Source organism: Lissotriton helveticus, chromosome 6 (assembly GCF_964261635.1).
Source record: "Lissotriton helveticus chromosome 6, aLisHel1.1, whole genome shotgun sequence".
NCBI classification, from domain to species: Eukaryota; Metazoa; Chordata; class Amphibia; order Caudata; family Salamandridae; genus Lissotriton; species Lissotriton helveticus.
In genome coordinates this window covers 423,577,031-423,599,360 of record NC_136067.1, presented here as the reverse complement: position 1 = coordinate 423,599,360, position 22,330 = coordinate 423,577,031, and the positions used below count along the sequence as shown (strand labels likewise).

The 22,330-nt window shown below is 43.5% G+C and overlaps 1 protein-coding gene across 3 annotated transcripts in view; it reads left to right on the top strand.

Moving 5' to 3' along the window:
* Positions 1-22,330, top strand: part of ALLC (allantoicase) — a 798,009-nt gene that overhangs the window by 726,095 nt on the left and 49,584 nt on the right. For all 3 annotated transcript variants that reach the window (XM_078647862.1, XM_078647863.1, XM_078647864.1), the window contains exon 11: positions 5,478-5,605. In XM_078647862.1, the coding sequence (XP_078503988.1) occupies positions 5,478-5,605 (128 nt within the window). The remainder of the gene's footprint in view (positions 1-5,477; positions 5,606-22,330) is intronic.

The following is a 22,330-nucleotide window of genomic DNA, read 5'->3' as shown; positions in this document are numbered from 1 at the left end:
GCACTGCGGCTCTTACAGGCCGATATCTCTCTTGAATGTGGATTTGAAACTATACACTGGGATCCTTGCGGCCCGACTGGCCCCCCACCTACCGGGTCTTATAGATCCGGACCAGGCGGGATTTGTTCCGGGGAGACAGACGGTGGACAACACCAAGAGGATCGTTCACCTACTGGAGAAGGCCTCTCGGATACCCGGAGAGAGAATGATGCTGGCGGTGGTCGCTGAGAAGGCGTTTGACCGAGTGCATTGGCCCTATCTCGAACAAGTATTGATTAAGGCGGGCATAGGAGACAAGTTCCGCTCCATGATCCTTAATTGCTACAGATTACCGACTGCGATGGTGCGAGTGTATGGTTATAGTTCGAGGAGCTTTAACATCGAGAGAGGTACCAGGCAGGGATGCCCGCTCTCACCACTGCTCTTCGCCCTTTACATGGAACCATTCGCCCAACGAGTGCGTAATAATCCGGCGGCGACTGGGGTGCGGTTCGGGGGCTTTACGCACACCATTAGCCTTTACGCGGATGACATCATACTATCGCTAGACGAGCCCCGGACTGCCCTGCCGGCTTGCATCGAGGAGCTGGGCTCCTTCAGTGCGGTCGCGGGTTTTAAAATGAATATGGGGAAATCTGTGGCTCTGGACATCTCCCTTACGCCAGCCACTAGAGCTCACCTACAAGGCCAATTCCCCATGCTCTGGTCGTCGGAGCTGGTGCCTTACCTGGGGATTCAGCTGGCCCCCACCCTGCCGGCCATGGTGAGGGCTAACTATACCGCACTGGGCAAGAAGATCCGGCAGGAACTAGGGCGATGGAATCGTGGCACTCTTTCCAGGTTAGGCAGAATTGCGGCTGTTAAAATGACGGTTCTGCCTCAGGTTCTTTACCTGCTCCGGGCCTTGCCACTCCAGCCACCAGTGGGATGGATCCCACAGCTACAGGCAGACCTCTCGCGCTTTATCTGGCAAGGCAGGAAGCCCAGAATGCACAGGGCTCTCTCTATGTTAGCCCCAGAGGCAGGAGGGCTGGGGATACCAGATCTCCGTAAGTACTTCCAAGCAACACAGTTACGCTATCTGGTAGAATGGAGCAGGTGGGAGTCGGATAAGCACTGGCTCTTCCAGGATCAGGCAGTGTGAGGCCGACTCCTGCAGGAAGTCCCGTTTTTACGTCGGCCTCATCGGCCCGCGAATCTGTATGCCTCCTTTGTCACCAGAGTACCCCTGCGGGTCTGGGACGCCACCAACCTCGCGCATACTCTCACTACATTTCCGTCACCACTTACACCGTTGGTGGACAATCCGGACTTTACTCCGGGGATGGAAAGGGGGGCCTTTACCCATTGGCGTGTGGCCGGGTATCGGGCCCTGTGCCATATGTATGGCCCAGTAGGAGTCATCCCCTTCCCGCAATTTCGACAGGAATTTTCATTCCCTGAATCTGAAAGACTCTGCTATATGCAGGCTCGCCACTGGGCACTACACCCACAGGTAAGGGAATCGGCTGATAGACAATTCCTCCCATACGAGAAATGGCTTATGACACGTACATCAGACTCGAAATTGATCACAGATCTCTATAGGCTACTGCAACCACTTTCTTCACACCTCTATAACCCGGGAAGAGAGCGCTGGGAACGGGAATTGGGCAGGACACTGAGCCACAAGGAATGGGAGCAGATATCCTACAGGGCAAGACACTCGGCATACCATATGGGCCTCACGGACACACTGACTAAGGTCTCTACCTACTGGTACTATACGCCGGAACGAGTCCATGAAATGGACCGTAGCAAGGAAGACACCTGTTGGAGAGGGTGCGGACACCGGGGCACACTGACACACATTCTATGGGACTGTCCGCTTCTAGAGCCCTACTGGAAGGAAGTGTTAGACGAAATTGACTCCCATTTCAGCATAGAACTGCCACGCTTCCCCGCATATACCCTGTTAGGGCTCCCAAACGGGTTGATGTATCCTCTCAAGTCACGCAGGGGCAGACAAATAGCTATTGCGCTGGGTTCAGCAGTTCAGAACATTTTATTACACTGGCGCACTACCACGATACCCTCTATCATGGGCTGGCTACATAGATTATGGCATGTTCTGGGCATGGAGAAATTATCACTCACAGTAGCAGGGGATATAGAGCAATTTAACGATCTCTGGCAACCATTCCACTCTCTGCTACTCACTGAATTAAAGGAACTCACATGTCCCAAATACCTCCGCCTCTTGCGGCTCACGAGTCCTGCAGCACCAACCTCCTGAGCGGATAAGGGATACGCCTCTCTCGCCAAGGGCGAACTAGGTAGACGGCCTGGACATGACCTGCGCACTGGACGATGGGTGGATGGGGGGGGGCGGGGGTGATGGGGGTTTGGAAGTTGGGGTTGGAGGGGGAGTTTGTGAACGGAAAGTATTTAACACTGCAACCATGCATATCCTTCAATGCCGTTGCGGACTGGCCCATGGTCGAACTGTCCTTTAAAGATATTATGCTATAGGTGCGGCCTCGTCCGCGCTGACCTGATGCCTCATAACTTATGTATGTTTGTCCATGTATGTTGCACCAAATAAAATACTTTAAACTTAAAAGTTACTAAAAATATAGCAACATGTATTGCTGTGCAGTGAAAGGCCCTTTGCAATGCCAGACTGGTCAACTTTCTGCTGCCTATTGCTATAACAAGTATTAATGAGGTGCAACCAATGCCTGTACAGTGTTACCAAGATTAAAAATGAAAAACCAATGAAGCAATCCTATTGCAAAATGTACTCCATTATGCCGCATAATTTGGATTTTCTTGCCACATAAATCACTCAAGCCTGCTATATAATTTGGCCCTCTCCTGCTGCATAATTCCAGTGGCCCTGGGTGTTAGCCAATTTTACTCTGTTTAGAGGAGTGAACACAAGCACTTTAGCACTGATTAGCAGTGGCAAATTGCACAGAGTCCTAAAGCCAACAAAAACGAATTTCAGCAAACAGGATGGTAGAAGGCTAAAAGTTTGTAGGAAGACCACACCAAAGGCTGTCTGGTCTAATACTGATAAATATAGATTTTATTAAATATGAACCATACATTACTTCTTTAAACATGCTATTTTTGTCTAAAAGACCGGGCAGTAGTTAATTAAATTCTAATAGGCTCTCTGTACTCCAGTGGCAGTAGTTACCTCTTTAATGAGGTGTGAATAGGGAGAAACCAATAGGCTTTACTTCCTGCGTTTTATCTCACAGTGTCTGACCATGTCCTGAATGAGCTATGTATCAGGCACAATCAGGACATACCATGAGGGGTGTGGCGTGTAAACGCCTGGTGCCTACCTGATGCAATTCTGTTGATTAGTTTTATGTCAGAGAAAGGCAGTGGCATGTTTACATCATCACGTATTACACTGTTCAATATGGTCATTGTTACATCTGCATGAAATATTCTAAAAACATATTAGAAATTATAACTGCAATAACTATAATTGAAAAAACTATTAATTGAGGACTCATGTCTTATTTCTGTGGTGCACTGTAACGAGTCGGTACGTGTTCATGTTTCATGACCATAAATGATGCCATTTTTTACACCAGTCTCAGACAGGAGGATGAGACCAATTTCAAGTCCAATATTAACTCTGTTTCATCCGCTCATACTATCTGGGACTCCTTAAAGGCAGTGATTTGTGGTATGTTGGACTATCTCGGGAATCAAGAAAAGACAAAGGAGGAGGCCACTGTTTGCCTGGACACTGAACTTCCTGGCTGGAACAGGACTTTGCTGTCATCCAAGAGGTTCCTCTTCCTCATCAGATTGAGGTAACTCACCTTACCTTTGACATGAGTACTGATGCTGCAAATTTGACTGGATAGCATCACAGTGTTGTATATATGAATTTGAGGACAAGACTGGCAAGATACTATATTGCTATAATGGTAGGGTACGTATTGTCCCTGGAAGCTGTTGTAAATTCAGTGAGTTGTGACTGGGGCAGTCATCCCTTTGTTGCCTATTAGAAACACCACTATGCCAGAGATGTTCTGGCAAACCTGGTTACCATGGTAATGCGGATAGACAAACTTCCAGTAGTGAGCCTGGATGACGAGACCTAGGAGGCACAGGATCACCCACTGATGGGGGAGGAACTAGCTAGTGCCTTGTCTTTCATATAGTTCGGTAAACCCCCAGGGCGAAATTGGCCCACCAACTGAACTGTTCCTGTATGATCTTACTCTAATGCCAGTATTTAATGACCGTGACGGAGGAGGCGACTAGGGAACAACAATTAGAGATGATCTCTTTATAACTAGGATTACACTGGTACCCAAATGGAGCACGCACCAGATAGAGGCATATCTACTAACCAATTTCACTAATTAATATTGAAAGAAACATTTTGGCAGAGGCCCTTTCCTCTTCTCTTGTCCGGCTAATTGAACATCCTGATACAGCATGACCAAAATGGGTTTATGCCACAACATACAAACACACGTAATCTCCATCATTTTCATCTTGTGTGGGCCTTTGCACAGGAATTCGACGGTCCTTAGCCATTATTTCGATTGATTTCCAAAAAGCCTTTGACTTTCTGAGCTGTTCCGTATTTTCTACCACTTGAATTTAGAGCCTCGCTTCCTCACATGGTTCAGACCCTCTGCACAGTTCCCATAGTTAGGGTGATGGTGATATACCATCATCCTACCCTATTCCAACCAAATACACCATGGTATGATTCTCAAGAACGCTAAAAGAAGGGCATTCAGTATCCTGTGCAGTATAATAGTAAGTATCAATGAAGGACTGAAAAAATAGCTACGAGCGAACAATTGCATCTTCGGAGTGACTTGTGCTAGTACCTTGTTTTTTCGGTGGCATACATAGTGAAGAATGTTTATTCTTAGTTCGTGATGTTTGTTCCCAAGCATACTAATTATGGTGTCGTAAGTTGCCAGTAATTCTCTCCCACTTCCCCTGCAGTTGTCTTTCCAGGTTCATAGTCAAATTTACTTCACCCGAGTGGTTCTGAGTTCAGGGGTGTAGCGCGCACACACACACTCATCCCCAAAACACACAACATAAAACTATATGGTGAATTATCTTCCATAAACAATCCAGAGGCACGCATCACGACCCTAATTCCTTTCCATTACTCTGATGAGGTCAACCCCTACATTTCTGGGCCTGTTACCTGAACAATGAGTGAGTACTCAGGGTTGCCTGCCTATTGTCTAGTGGAGCACAAATTAACTGTCTGCTTCTCCTACAGTATCGTGCATGGACAAACAAATAAGCATCTACTCTTTAAAAGATGTTATATTTTACTCCGTTTTAAAATGGTGTCAATTATATACGGTTTTCAAAAGAAACGAACAGACTTGTTTTATGCCTAGAGTTTAAGGAGGACTTTGGTTACAAGATCTGTTTAATATTACCATATATACATGTTGGCCTTTGATAAACTGTCTTTTCCTTAACAGGTAACTTCCCAGATTCATGTAAAATTGATGCCTGTGTTTTGAACTCGCAAGAAGAAAAAGAAAAAACTTTACAGAAATGGAGTAAAATGAATGAAGGGAAATGGAAACCTCTTCTTTCCCTTATAAAGGTATTTTGCTACATTACGCAATATTTTTCTATGCTCACTAATTAAATAGAGGGTTAGAAAGTAGGACAGCTTGTGTTTTTGAAACACTAAACAACTCAGCAATGCAGCTCAAAAGTAGAGATTAACCTGAATCAACGGCACAGAATGCCTCTGAAGTTAGGCATGCAACAGTTTCTTTAAGAGCTATACATAAGAAAATTTGTCAACACAAGCCAGTATGCCTCTTTTATTTTACAGGTATATGAGCCTAGTGTCAGAATCACAGCTCTAGGTTTTAACACAGACACAGTGCCAAACATTATCAGGCCACCTAGGTTTGACATTAAGGCTCGCTAATCGTGATAGAGCCATGTTTTCAAAACTATTTTCAGCTGACACTATAAGAATTTGGAAATGGCCTAACAAAAGGCAAGAAATGACCCTTAGATCAATAATTTTAGTGTGCACAGAATATACATCTGAGTATATGTGAATTTCAGTGACATGGGTCATGTGTTTAATGCAGTAAGGACAGAAAGAGTGTTCATAGGTCTATGAAAGAAAATGTAAACAATGATTACTTATGTGAACCTTACCTTTAAGACTAAACCCGAATATTAAACTCAAATCCTAGTAGCCATAGCTAAAAGGCATGCCGATGCATTCATATCTGTTCTCGTAATTCTTTCTTCTTAATGCCCTGAAGCAGTACTATGAGATATATAATACAATCTTTGCAGTTAATGATACGTTCAATTGGACCAACCTAAATGATTAAGAGATTCTGTCCTGCAGGACCCTGTTGAACCGCTTATTCGTGTCTCTGAAAAAGCTGGATCCGAAGATCCCACACATGATTTCCTTGATCTTTGCAATCTCGAATTGAACAAATCGGAAAATAATGAAAATTGCCCCATTCCTGTCTGCATTTGACATTTGAGGATACCTGGCATTCACCAAACTGCATCGGGAAACAGAACTGGCAAGATGGATAAGGGGAATTTGTCAAACACAAAAAGCCATATATTCACATTACCCCTTGCTTGCTGTTTGACAACGCCAAACCCTCGCGTTAGTGTTCAAGCAGGTCAGTTGCTGGTGCACACCAAGGTAACAAGAGCGGCAAGAAAAACATGGGAACATTTCCAAGAGTAGACTGCCTGAGTCACCAGTATTGGCTGGATTGTTTACACAGAGAGACAGACTGATCTCCATAATATATGGTGTTATTGAGTGAGAAACAGTTACTGCCTCTGAGTATTTATAGACAGGTGGGAGGCAGATGTGGAATGCAGATACTTGGAAAGTGAATGACTTGAAGTGCGAGGGGTACAGCAGAGAAACGCCAAATATGGCAAGGTTTCGGTTACATTGAACATATCCTGCCTGCTCTTTACAGAGTAGAATTCAATTTACCCTACAAAGTCAGAAGACTGCCCAAAAGTCAGCACAGCGATGCTGACTTGCTACATATGTCAGTGTTGTTTTCATAAATAGGCAAGTTGTCAAGACATTAAGAGGATCAGCGGGCCCAAATCACTCACCCCACACACACACACACACACACACACATACACGTGTTACCATCCTTGTGGGGACTATGTGTGAATACCAGCCTTGTGGGGACTAACCTTTCCCAATGTTTTTAAAATACACTAATAACAGAAAAATGTTAAGAAAAAATTCATTATACAGGATCCTGCTTCAAATTTGCAAATATATTGTTATTTAATCGTGCGCACAGCACCATCCTTGTGGGGACTTGAACACGTGCTACCATCCTTGTGGGGACCTAGTCTGTAACACTATTTGTGATTGAATACAGTCAAAGGTACATGGCTAAATGTTTATTTTATCAACAATATACACAAACAACATTTTAATCTATTCATATACGAATTGCTGCATATATACTAGGGGTATACATTAAAGACAGATTCTGTTAATGTGCCAGAAAACATCATATCACGCTTAAAGAAAGACCCTTAAAGCTGTATTTAACCTATTTATTAGTGCTTAAAATCTTAGGAGATAAGGGAATGAACACAAAGAAATTAACATATGGAACTAATTAATATGGTCAAGTGAAACCTAGAGCTTGATTAGCTGCTAAAAAGTTTGCCAAAATAGATGTTCAAGTCCCCACAGAGATAGTGGGTGAAGATCATTGTGTTTAAGTCTCCATACCAATAGTGTGTACACTCAAAGCTTAAATCCCATTATAATGAGTGTGAAGCTAATGATGTTCAAGTCCACACAGAGGTTGGGTGTAATTATAGGAATGCTCAAGTCCCCACAGAGATGGTTTGTTATTATAGCAATGTTGAAGTCCCCACAGAGATAGTGTGTTATCATAGAGATGTTCAAGTCCCCACAGAGATGGTGTGTTATTATAGTGATGTTCAAGTCCCCACAGACATAGTGTGTTATCATAGAGATGTTCAAGTCCCCACAGAGATAGTGTGTTATCATAGAGATGTTCAAGTCCCCACAGAGATGGTGTGTTATTATAGTGATGTTCAAGTCCCCACAAAGATAGCGCGTTATTACAGTGTTGTTTAAGTCCCCACAAATATAGTGTGCTATTATACAATGTTTATGTCTCCACAGGGATAGTGCATGTAGGTGATTGTGTTTAAGTCCTCATTAAAATAGGGCCCAATTCACAAAGGTAAACTTAGACCAAAAGTCTAACTTTACTACTTTTCAATATTCACAATGCCCCGTACAGAGAATGTGAAGCTGATGATGTTCAAGTCGAAGCAAACACAAGGAGATGATGGACGGAGTGCTGAAACTTTTCAGTCACATACCCCCAGTCACAGATCTGGGTTGAAACCATCATCGTTCTTTAGCTTACTTCGTCACTCCAGTTCAGACCGAGCTAAATGCAAATCAGCCTTGACCCTGTGCATCGTGACACCCCCTGGTGCTTCCTGTCAAAACAGAGTTTCCATTTAATTACAGGAAAGGTCGAGTCCCCACAGAAATGATATGTTTTTATAGTGATGTTCAAGTCCCCAGAAAGATAGTATTTTATTATAGTTTTTTCAAGCCCCCACAAAGATAGTGTGATATTACAGCGATCTTTAAGTCCCAACAGAGATAGTGCATGAAGATGATTGTGTTTAAGTCCTCATTAAAATAGGGCCTGATTCACAAAGGTAAAGTTAGGCACAAAATCTAACTTTTTTACTTTTCAGTTTCACAAATGTAAACTTAGACCAAAAGTCTAACTTGACTACTTTTCAGTTTTTCAAAGCCCCATACAGAGAATGAAAAGCTGATGATGCTCAAGCCAAAACAGAGCTTGCGTTTAATTACAGGAATGCTCAAGTCCACACAGAGATGGTGTGTGACTATAATATTACCACGGTCGCCAAAGAGAATGTATGTGATTATAGACATGCCCAGGTCCCCACAGAGATAGTGTGTGACTATAGACATGTCCAGGTCCCCACAGAGATAGTGTGTGACTATACACATGCCCAGGTCCCCACAGATATAGTGTGTGATTATAGAGATGTCTAGGTCCCCACAGAGATAGTGTGTGATTATACACATGCTCAGGTCCCCACAGATATAGTGTTTGATTATAGACATGCCCAGGACCCCACAGAGATAGTGTGTGATTTTAGAGATGTTGAGGTCCACACAGAGATAGTGTATGATTACAGACATGCCCAGGTCCCCACAGAGATAGTGTGTGATTATACACATGCCCAGGTCCCTACAGATATAGTGTGTGAGTATAGAGATGTCTAGGTCCCCACAGAGATAGTGTGTGATTATACACATGCTCAGGTCCCCACAGATATAGTGTTTGATTATAGACATGCCCAGGTCCCCACAGAGATAGTGTGTGATTATAGACATGTCCAGGTCCCCACAGAGATAGTGTGTGATTATAGACATGTCCAGGTCCCCACAGAGATAGTGTGTGATTATAAAGATGTCCAGGTCCCCATAGAGATAGTGTGTGATTATAGAGATGTCGAAGTCCCCACAGAGATGGTGTGTCAACCATGGTTGACAAAGAGAATGTATGTGATCATGGACATTTTAAGAAATACATATTCATGCTGAATCATTGGAAACTAGGTGGAAGAGTTGAGTAACGTTGGGCCAAGGAATTTAAGACAGAAGCAGGTTCAGATTAATGCTTTGTCAAAGACAAATGTGCCATTATCTTTGTCCCAAATACTCAAAGTCAATTTTTTCCCTTTTAAGATTTACTCCACTCAAGGATATTCTCCTGGTATGATTTTTGAAGATTGATGGTTATATAATCTGTTTTGGAGGAGTTTGTCCCCAGTCTACTCTTTATGCAGATCAGCAAAAAGTATTTAATTAAAAGTTGTAACCCTCTGATGGTTTTTGAGGCAAGCAGTATATCTTTCGCAAACAATAACAGAGAGGGCCCGATTCACAGAACTAACTTAAGACAAAATCCTAAACTTACTACTTTTGGTATTCACAGAAGTTAGGATTTTGTCTTAAGACAGACTTAAGACAGACTTAAGACAGACTTAAGTGAGGATTTTGTCTTAAGTCTGTCTTAAGTCTGTCTTAAGACAAACTTAAGACAAAATCCTAACTTATGTGAATACCAAAAGTAGTAAGTTTAGGATTTTGTCTTAAGTTAGTTCTGTGAATCGGGCCCACAGAGTTTGCTATCTGCATGTATTGGAGATGCATTAGCACGAACTATGCAACTAGATTATATAAATAAAAGGAAAATAATGGAGTAAGCATGTATCCCTGCCGCACCCCTTTATTCATGGTGATGCATTCTGCCAGTTAACCCTGACTAGCCCTCCACACCTGGACATAACTGTCATTGAGCAAGCAAATTAATGTTGGTATGTTACTAGGGACCCCCATCCTCCCCAAAACTGACCAGAGTTTTGTTCGTGGGATAGCTCAAATGCAGGTTTTAGGTTCACAAACACTACACAACCCTATTATACTCTGCAACACATCACTCCACAATACAACACTCTTCTCTACACTATGACATTTTACACTTGTCCATAACACTCTACTCCACTGCTACACTCTATTCCACTCTGTGCCACTCTACGACACTCTACTCCACTCTATACCACTATACTCCACTCTACAACACTCAATACATCTCCAGCTAGGCCACTCCACACCACTTTACTTCACTGTAGTCAATGAAACACTACTGCACTCTACTTCATTGTACTTAACTACTTCACTCTACACCACTATATGCCACTCCACTCTAAGACACTATGCCAATTTACTCTACCACAATGTACAACACTCTACTCCACTGTAGCCACTCCACTCTAGAGGAGTCCCCTCCATTGTATGTCACTCCACTCTACTCCACACTACACTATACAACACTATACAACACTATACAACACTATACAACACTATACAACACTCCACAGCACCACACGTTGTCACTACACTCTATAACAGTCCACTGTATGACACTCTCCTGCACTCTACACAACACTACTCTACACCACTCCACACCACTTCACTTTATGCCCCTACACCGTATGCCATGCCACTCTATAACACGCCACTCTACTCTATGATATGGTATACCACTCTACTCTACGAAGCTCCACTCTACTCTGACACACCAATGCACTGTACTCCACTTTTCTCTACTCTACAACACACCCCTCCACTCAATCTACTCCACTCTATGCCACCTCACTGTACACTATTCCACTCTATGGCACTCCACTCTAGTTCACTCTACTACACTGTACGACCCTTCATTCTACGGCACTCTACAACAGTCCACTGTATGACACTCTCCTCTGGTCTACACTACGCTACTACACTGTACGACACGCAACTCTATAGCGCAATACTCCACTCTAATGTACGACATGCCACTCTACTCTTCTCTACGGCATGACACCCTACACCACTCCACTCCACTGTAAACCTCTACGTTACACGCCACTCTACTGTTCGCCACTCCACTCTATGCCACTCCACTCTATGCCACTCCACTCTATGCCACTCCACTCTATGCCACTCCACTCTCTGCCACTCCACTCTATGCCACTCCACTCTATGCCACTCCTCTCTATGCCTCTCCACTCTATGCCTCTCCACTCTGTAACACTCCACTCTGTAACACTCCACTCTGTAACACTCCACTCTGTAACACTCCACTCTGTAACACTCCACTCCACTGCATGCCACTCCACTCTACAACGCCCTACTCTAGGACACTTCATTGTACGACAGTCCACTGTATAACACCCTCCTCCAATATACGCAAATTATAATATAGTTAGAACAAAAATAAATAGGCAGCACTCACCTAGTCAGATGGACAGCAGGGTGATGTGTGCAAATACACTATAGGGATAGCCAAAAAAGGCCTAGTAATCCTTTCAGCAACGTCTGCAAGGCAGACATCCCGTCAAGTGTGTAAAATGATGCCTGGGCCAATCTTCCGCTCTCCCTAGCGGGGAGAATAGCAATTGTAAAATGGTGATCCTACCAAAACTGCTCTACCCGTTTGTCAATTTCCTAATTCAGCTCTTGCAACATTTTTTTACTGATCTCTATGATATGGCCTGGCATACAGGCGCATATCTCATGGGAACTACTGACACTGCCCCTGTCTCAGGGAGGGATGGGCACCCCGGATTACCAATTGTATGCCTTCTGTGCTCAGGTGCAATTCCTACACTTCTGGCTGCACCCGACCCCCTTCCAGCAACATACTGCTGTGGATCTGGACGTGGCAGGCCTATCCAACTTTTGGTGGCATTATACCAGTCAGGTATATGCCTTTGTGGGGAAATAGACACGGTGGAGACATTGAGGTGGGCATGGGACAAACTACGGGTCAGAGCGCACCTTAAACTCCTGTATGCCCCATCTATCCCCCTAGCACACAACCTGATGTTACCAACCATGGGAGATGGTACAAGTAGGGCACTAGCTCTCCGATAGGGACTGCGCACTTTCACGGACCTATACCCAGGGGAGACATTTAGAGCTCCTCCTGAGCCAGAGGAGGGACGTCCGGTCCGATTTTCGGAACAATTCTTCTATCACAAACTTAAGGCCATGTGCAGAGAATTACACAACACATTCCCAAGTCCACTCCCACACTGCTAGTGCTCGAAAATTTTCTTAAGGTTGACACACCTCATGTACTCATCATCAGACTCTACAATAACATGCAAAACACGGCACCTTTGTTAATGACCAAAGCCATGCAAGCATGGAATGCGGACTTTCCCACTGATCTATCTGAGGAACAATGGTCATGTTGTTGCAATCAGCTTACGGCACTGTCCCTGAACTATAAGCTACGCCTTATTCATTTCAAATGTATACATAGATTCTATAGAACTCCTGCTCAACTTCACCGCATGGGACTTAAGGAAGATGCCGGCTGCTGGAGATGTGGATTCACTCAAGCAACATTTTCGCACATGGCATGGCTCTGCCCCAAACTAGATGATTTTTGGACCTCCATTTTTAAAATTATACATGACATACTGGGCATGGCAAATGACACAGACCCCCTGTTGGGCTTATTGGGATATGTAAAGGCGACACCACAGGGACTCTGGAAATGACACGCTCTTTTGTTATCACTGGCCAAGCATAGAGTTGCTATATCTTGGGGGAGGAGAAGGTCCCCGACTGTGAACGATTGGATTTGTGATGTAAGATTTAGTCAGGAACAGTTATCAACCTCCTGGAAGCTGATGCCATCAGCATCCCGGCCACGTGACATATGGGGCCCCTTTCAGGAGTGGGCCCGCACATGACAACAGGCAGAACCGGATCACCCAAACACGCCGATGCACAACCCTTCAGCACACCATAACAGGGCGTTTGCTGCTAGCACTGTAAGCAGGAAATGTTTTTGTACATACCAGGGGAATAATGCATTTACAATGTGTAACGTGCTTTGGCTGGATTTACAGGGAAAGTTTCAAGACAAACTGGATAATAAGCTTGTAAAGTTATACCATGTTAATTGCACAATGATACTTCATGGGGTGATGTGGAGCAACAGACCTCCAAAATGTTTTGTACGTTTAGTATTATTAAAATGTCAATAAAAAAATAATTTAAAAAAGTGTATAAAATTATAGCGTGTACACTATTTGCTTTGTTTGTTTTTGTTTAATTATGCAAAAGTTCAGGAAAATTATGCGAAATCATAACATTACACACATGCAAAATGCATTATGTAGTGCTATATTTGAGCACAAAATGAGTTTTTGCAATTTTGCAGTAAAAACATAGCACGAAAAAACATAAGCGGCATAAGGAAAAGGCTCTCTTGTTCTGGACATTTGTATTAGTCCCATGAATTTGCGAAAAACTTTTGCCACCAATGCCATATACTTATGTGGGGTGGCACTGGAATTGTTATAACAAGTGTAGCATGAAATTCTAGAAATTGCATGACCCAAGCAGCTTAATTTAAATTTCAACCAGGTATCAATATTATGCCAAATTGTAATGATGGGAGTTGGTACTATGAGAAGTAGCTATCCACCTTTTTTTTAAAGGCAGCATTACTTCCTACTAATGTACAATTATATGTCATTGACGATAGAGAAGAACACCATGAGATGTGAAACAAGCATTGGCATTGCCAATAGGTCTCGCTTGTGGGACCTTAGAAGTATTTAGTTTTGCAGCACAATATCCGTCCATCATCCCCTTTTGTATCGCAATATCCTTGTTGCACCAAGGATATTGTGCTGCAAAACTAAATACTTATAAGGTCCCACAAGCGAGACCTATTGGCTATGCCAATGCTTGTTGTACCAGCCAGGACATTCAAAGACTGGTCATGCCAGCCCTCTCCTCTAGACTTGCTTGTTGGAATACATAATAAGAATAAAAAATATAATCTGAATAAAGCATACGGGCTTTTAAATCGACTGCCGCGCGCCATATGCATTTTCACTCTTTAAAAAAAAAGTGAATAAATCCAAAAGGTGTAACAGATGTATGCATGACAATAAGATGTGTTGCATAGCAGCACTCCCTACTTTAGTTTCTAATCTCTGCAACTTCAGGCGTTACCTATTTTAGTGGTATTCCGTGTGACAACTTTGAAGGATGAGTTCCTGAACACGAATTCTCTACTGAGCCATCAAATGTGGCGCCGGATCAATATTTGTGCTGCAGCACGTGAACTGTCGTTTCATGGACCTCCAAAGCATGAAAGCTCGAGTCTGCCCCGCCCTGATCAGCGCAGCACAGAGCTCCGGAGCGGGTGCATGAACCCACCCAGCTAGCTCAAAGGTACAAGGTACTGGCCATGTTCAGTGACACTGCACTGAGGGCAGAGCGAGGTGCGTGCACTCTGCCGAGGTCCGTTTGTGCATGTGCAGGATAGGGTGGGGGTGGGGGGAAAGGGCTCAGGAGGTTTACAGAGAAGGAAACATCAAAAAAAGAGAAGAAGAGCGAGCTTTAGACCGAAGGGGAGCAAACACTCCCGCTTTATAATTGATTTCTAGGCGACGCGCAGCAGAAAGGTGGCAGACAGTGATTGCTAGCGCTGCGTTGTCATTTGCAGTGATTGCTATAAAGCTGCGTTGTCATTTGCAGTGATTGCTATAGCGCTTGGGTTGTCATTTGCAGTGAGTGGTATAGCGCTGCATTCTCATTTGCAGTGATTGGTATAGCGCTGCATTGTCACTTGCAGTGATTGCTATAGCGCTGCGTTGTCATTTGCAGTGATTGCTATAGCGCTTGCGTTGTCATTTGCAGTGAGTGGTATAGCGCTTCGTTGTCATATGCATTTTTGGTGGTAAGGTATTTTTTAGTGTTTAGGGTAAGTATAGGTTTTTAGGTGTTTAGGGCTTTTTTAGGGTTTAGGGTGGGTATAGCTTTTCGGGCAGCACAGGAATTTGTAAGGTTTAGGGTGGGGATGGGTTTTTGGGTGGTAAGGGATTTTTTAGGTTCTAGGTTGGGTATGGGTTTTCAGGTGATATGGGCTTTTTTAGATTTTATGGTGCATATGGGTTTTTGGGTGGCAAGGGACTTTCTAGTGTTCATGGTGCGTATGGGTTTCTGAGTGGCCAGGGAATTTTTAGCATTTAGGGCGGGTACGGGTTTTTGGGTGCCAAGAGAATTTTTCAGGTTTAGGTTGAGTATGGGTTTTTCAATGATAAGGAATTTTTAGGGTGTAGGGTGGTTATGGGTTTTTGGGTTGTGAGGTTTGTCTTAAGGTTTAGGGTGGTTATGGGTTTTTGGGTGGTAATAGAACTTCTAGGGTTTAGGGTGGGTATGGGTTTTTGGTGATAAGGTATTTTTTAGGGTTTAGGGCGAGTATAGTTTTTTAGGTGATAAAGGCTTTTTTAGGGTTAAAGGTGGGTATGGGTTTTTGGGTGGCATAATAATTTTTAGGGTTTAGTGTGGGTATGGGTATGGGTTTTTGTGTGGTAGGGGATTTTTTATGTTTTAGGGTGGGTGTGGGTTTTTAGGTTATGTGGGATTTCTTAGGGTTTACAGTGGGTATAGGTTTTTGGGTGGCAAAGGAATTTGGGGGTTTAGGTTGGGTATGGGTTTTGGACGGCATAAGAATTTTTAGGGTTCAGGGTGGGTATGGATTTTTGAGTGGTAAGGTATTGTTTAGGGTGGGTTTGGGTTTTTAGGTGGCAACTGCATTTTTTAGATTTAGGGTGGATATGGGTTTTTGGACGGAAAGGGATTTTTATGGTTTAGGGTGGGTATAGGTTTTTTGGGTGACAAGGGTATTTTTATCATTTGGAATGGGTGTGGGAGTTTTGGTGGGAAGGAATTGTGCAGGGTTTACAGTGTGTATAGGATATTGAGTGGCAAGTGTTTAGGGTTGGTATGGGTTTTTAGGTGACATTTGCATTTTTTAGGTTGGTTATGGATATTTGGGCAAAAAAGGATTTTTAGGGTGGGTATGGGTTTTTTGGGTGGCAAGGGTATTTTTATTGTTTGGGATGGGTGTGGGATTTTGGTGGGAAGGAATTTTGTAGGGTTTACAGTGTGTATGGGTTATTGGGTGGCAAGAGAATTTTTAAGTTGAGGGTGGGTGAGGGATTTTAGGGGGCAAGGTACATTTTCTGGTTTAGGGTGGGTATGGGTTTTTTGGTGATAATGAATTTGTAGGGTTTAGGGTGGTCATGGGTTTTTGGTTGTGAGGTTTAGGGAGGGTATGTGTTTTTCGGTGGCAAGGGAATATCTGGAGTTTAGGGTGGGTATAGGTTTTTGGTGGTAAGGGCATTTTCTAGGGTTTAAAGCGGGTACGGCTTTTTGGGCGGCACTGGAATTTGTAGGGTTTAGGGTTGGGATGACTTTTTGGTTGGCAAGGGATTTTGTAGGTTTTAGGGTGCATATGGGTTTTTGGGTGGCAAGGGACTTTCTAGGGTTTAGGGTGGGTATGGGTTTTTGGGTGGTAAGTTATTGTTTAGGGTTTAGGGTGGGTATGGGTTTTTAGGTGGCAACTGCATTTTTTAGATTTAGGGTGGTTATGGGTATTTGGGCAGAAAGGAATTTTTAGGGTTTAGGGTGGGTATGGGTTTTTTGGGTGGCAATGGTATTTTTATTGTTTGGGATGGGTGTGGGATTTTGGTGGGAAGGAATTTTGTAGGGTTTACAGTGTGCATGGGTTATTGGGTGGCAAGAGAATTTTTAAGGTTGAGGGTGGGTGAGGTATTTTAGGGGGCAAGGTAAATTTTCTGGTTTAGGGTGGGTATGGGTTTTTGGTGATAATGAATTTGTAGGGTTTAGGTTGGTCATGGGTTTTTGGTTGTGAGGTTTAGGGTGGGTATGTGTTTTTCGGTGGCAAGGGAATTTCTGGAGTTTACGGTGGGTATAGGTTTTTGGTGGTAAGGGCATTTTCTAGGGTTTAAAGCGGGTACGGCTTTTTGGGCGGCACAGGAATTTGTAGGGTTTAGGGTGGGTATGGATTTTTGAGTGGTAAGGTATTGTTTAGGGTGGGTTTGGGTTTTTAGGTGGCAACTGCATTTTTTAGATTTAGGGTGGATATGGGTTTTTGGACGGAAAGGGATTTTTATGGTTTAGGGTGGGTATAGGTTTTTTGGGTGACAAGGGTATTTTTATCATTTGGAATGGGTGTGGGAGTTTTGGTGGGAAGGAATTGTGCAGGGTTTACAGTGTGTATAGGATATTGAGTGGCAAGTGTTTAGGGTTGGTATGGGTTTTTAGGTGACAATTGCATTTTTTAGGTTGGTTATGGATATTTGGGCAAAAAAGGATTTTTAGGGTGGGTATGGGTTTTTTGGGTGGCAAGGGTATTTTTATTGTTTGGGATGGGTGTGGGATTTTGGTGGGAAGGAATTTTGTAGGGTTTACAGTGTGTATGGGTTATTGGGTGGCAAGAGAATTTTTAAGGTTGAGGGTGGGTGAGGGATTTTAGGGGGCAAGGTAAATTTTCTGGTTTAGGGTGGGTATGGGTTTTTGGTGATAATGAATTTGTAGGGTTTAGGTTGGTCATGGGTTTTTGGTTGTGAGGTTTAGGGTGGGTATGTGTTTTTCGGTGATAATGAATTTGTAGGGTTTAGGGTGGTCATGGGTTTTTGGTTGTGAGGTTTAGGGTGGGTATGTGTTTTTCGGTGGCAAGGGAATATCTGGAGTTTAGGGTGGGTATAGGTTTTTGGTGGTAAGGGCATTTTCTAGGGTTTAAAGCGGGTACGGCTTTTTGGGCGGCACTGGAATTTGTAGGGTTTAGGGTTGGGATGACTTTTTGGTTGGCAAGGGATTTTGTAGGTTTTAGGGTGCATATGGGTTTTTGGGTGGCAAGGGACTTTCTAGGGTTTAGGGTGGGTATGGGTTTTTGGGTGGTAAGTTATTGTTTAGGGTTTAGGGTGGGTATGGGTTTTTAGGTGGCAACTGCATTTTTTAGATTTAGGGTGGTTATGGGTATTTGGGCAGAAAGGAATTTTTAGGGTTTAGGGTGGGTATGGGTTTTTTGGGTGGCAATGGTATTTTTATTGTTTGGGATGGGTGTGGGATTTTGGTGGGAAGGAATTTTGTAGGGTTTACAGTGTGCATGGGTTATTGGGTGGCAAGAGAATTTTTAAGGTTGAGGGTGGGTGAGGGATTTTAGGGGGCAAGGTAAATTTTCTGGTTTAGGGTGGGTATGGGTTTTTGGTGATAATGAATTTTTAGGGTTTAGGTTGGTCATGGGTTTTTGGTTGTGAGGTTTAGGGTGGGTATGTGTTTTTCGGTGGCAAGGGAATTTCTGGAGTTTACGGTGGGTATAGGTTTTTGGTGGTAAGGGCATTTTCTAGGGTTTAAAGCGGGTACGGCTTTTTGGGCGGCACAGGAATTTGTAGGGTTTAGGGTGGGGATGGCTTTTTGGTTGGCAAGGGAATTTTTAGGTTTTAGGGTGCATATGGGTTTTTCGGCAGCAAGGCACTTTCTAGGGTTTAGGGTGGGTATGGGTTTTTGGGTGGCAAGACAATTTTTAAGGTTTAGAGTGGGTGTGAGTTTTTGGGGAAAGGGAAATTTTATGGTTTAGGTTGGTTATGAGTTTCTCAATGAAAAGGATTTTTTTAGGGTTGAGGGTGGGTATGGGTTTTTGGGTTGTGAGGTTTGTCTTAGGGTTTAGAGTGGTTATAGGTTTTTGGGTGGCAATGGAACTTCTATGTTTGAGGGTGGGTGTGGGTTTTTGGTGGTAAGGCATTTTTTAGGGTTTAGGGTGAGTATAGTTTTTTAGATAAGGGCTTTTTTAGGGTTAAAGGTGGGTAAGGGTTTTTGGGAGGCATGGGAATTTTTTAGGGTTTAGGGTGGGTATGGTGTTTTGTGTGGTAGGGGATTTTTAATGTTTAGGGTGGGTATGGGATTTTTGGTGATAATGAAATTCTAGGGTTTAGGGTGGGCATGGGTTTTTGGTTGTGAGGTTTAGGGTGGGTATGTTTTTTGGGTGGCAGGGGAATTTCTGGGGTTTAGTTAGGGTGGGTATAGGTTTTTGGTGGTAAGGGCTTTTTTAGGGTTTAGGGTGGGTCTGGCTTTTTGGGCGGCACATGAATTTGTAGGGTTTAGGGTGGGGCGGGTTTTTTGTTGGCAAGGGAATTTTTGTTGGGTTTATGGTGGGTAATGGAGGGGATCCTGTATAACTAATGGGAAATTGGAACAAACCCCATCAATGGTGTGACCCCCACTATGAGAAGGAGAGTTAATCCATTGAGTCAGCTGAGCAAGATCCATGGAGTCATTAAAAGTGTGTGTCTCAGAAGCCTCTCTACAATCAAAATGGATATTAAAATCACCAAGCAAAAGATAATTAGAGAAGTGCAAAGCTCTAGGCACAATGACTTAATCTAAAGCTTTTAAAAAAGGCATTTGGTGGCCTGGGGGGGGGGGGGGGCGATAAACAAGCGTGGCTCCCAATAGAAAGTGAGGAGAGATAGTTAGTGAGAAGTCCAACGCTTCCCCCCGTCTGCGCATGTTTTTAATGGTAAATGCCCCCAACAACTAGAGCGCGCCCTTCGCAAGATGGCAGCCTAGATCGTCATACCGGTATTCCAGTGTTTGCATGGTGCATGAGTGCGAGTAAGTGCTCAAAGTTTTTAAAAATTAGTGTCAGCAAATATTTTTAAGCAGGTAACAACATTTAAATAAAAAAGAATTGAGGCAAAGAAAAAATCCTCCAAATTCTCGCCGTACCCTATGGTACACAATCCAGCCACGAGAAAGCCACGAACTGACTCCCCCACTCACCTATGGATTCCATCCATTATGCAATTAAAATCTGGAAATTTGACCCATCAAAATATCCCCTTTTGAGAGGACTAGACACTCCTTTTAAATATCAATATGTTTTCCCTAACTAAGCCTTACTTCCCTTAAGGAAAGTTGCATGGTATTTAACAGTAGAACAAGTAGAAGTTTAATGATAAACATGTCTCAACAGTGAAAAAGCCCTAAAAGCTCTTTTCACTGTAGCGGTGTTTGTTGTTCTTTAAGAAAGCATTGGGATATAATATTAAAATTAAATAATGGATACAACACAAAAAGCTATAAATTACCGGTGTAAGAATAACACTTCACTGGGCCTGTTCAATGCATGATTGCCATCACTCTGTTTTCAAGTAAAGCATCTGCAAGGCCAGTTCGTTCCCTCATTCACCCTAACTGAAATCACTGGAAGGTGATGTCCCCCCACCACTTTTCAATATAATCATTGTCTCCTTCCTTCATGTAAGTTATTTTCTTGGACAAACTCAAAACAGGAGAAAGCCTCTTACTGCTTAGCAATTCTAACCTCGGTCCCAATGGGCAGTACCATCTGTAAAGTCAGTAAAGAAAATGTGCTTCCATATATCTGTTTGAAGACTAATTGCGACCCACACGATTATCAATAAGGCTTTGACCTTGATGAAACACCATAATATCCACCGTTCTGGCTGTAGACAAACAGTAGTTGCAGATAAGGGTGACCCCTGCTTCATCTTCCTACTTGACTTGTCAGCAGTCATCCACACTATTGGCCATCGTGTGCTCATCAATATTCAATCAGAGTTCTAGATTTTCACTGCTACCATACTTCATCTTTGATACTGAGCCACCTTTGATACTGAGCCACCTTCGATACTGCAACACCTGTGATACTGATATAGCTGATAACACTGACTGACTGGTGATGCTGAATCACCACACCGCTCTGAAAATTGAGCTCCTGGTAATGCTCTACTGACAAAATTATGGTGTGATAAAGCCACTTGTGATAATGCGCCAATGTTAACTCCATTTTTATGTTATGTTATGTTAACTCCATTTTTAAGCGCACAGCTGCCCCAGCTAAGGGGCGTCCCGGCGCTGCGCCTGGAAAGGAACACAACACTAACAAAAAAGAAGGGATGACAGAATGGGAAAAATTAACAGCTATCTGGGAAGATAAAAGTTTTTACAGCCTTCCTAAATAACAAGAGGTCATCAATGGAACGAATATGGGCAGGAAGGGAGTTCCATAATTTGGGGGCAAGCCCTCTAAATGCGGCCACCAGACCTGCTTCGCAGAAATCGAGGGACTATAGCAAAATTTTGTCCACAGGATCTCAGCTGACGGGAGGGAGTGTAAGGGAGGATAAGGTGCTCCAGAATCAGAGGAGAAGCAAGTTTTAAAATCTTAAAAGAAAGGCATAAACTAAAGTCTTAAATTCTATCCTCTGAGGCACAGGCAGCCAGTGGAGCTTGGCAATAGTGCTTCTAGCAGAACAAAATCTGGGAAGGCCAACTAAGGCCCTAGCTGCAGCGTTCTGAACACGCTGCAACCTCAGAATTTCGGCCTGATTGGCCCCAAGCAGCAAAGAGCTCGCCTAATCGAGCCTAGACAGTATAACTGCCTGAATAATCAGTTGACGAGTCGGAGCATCAAAGAATTTCAACACCGGCCTAAGCCCACGTAAAGTGCCAAAACAAGTCGCAGCGACTTTTTTAGTTTGGCAGGAGAAACTGAATTGTATTGTATTGTATTGTATTTATTATTTATAACGCGCAACTGTCACCCTACGGGTATCCTGGCGCCAACAGGAAATAATCAGATGGAAACAACAATATACTGGCTGTCATGTCCTACAAAAAGCAGCCGCCTGGACTGTTAGAAGGACTCAAGAAAAATCAAACTTTGACGAACAACCATGTTTTCAGGCTCTTTCTGAACCCCAACAAGGTGTCCATTTGCCTGATATTCTGGGGGAGCTCATTCCACAGCCTAGATGCAGAAGTGCAGAAAGCTCTGCCTCCCATCCTTGA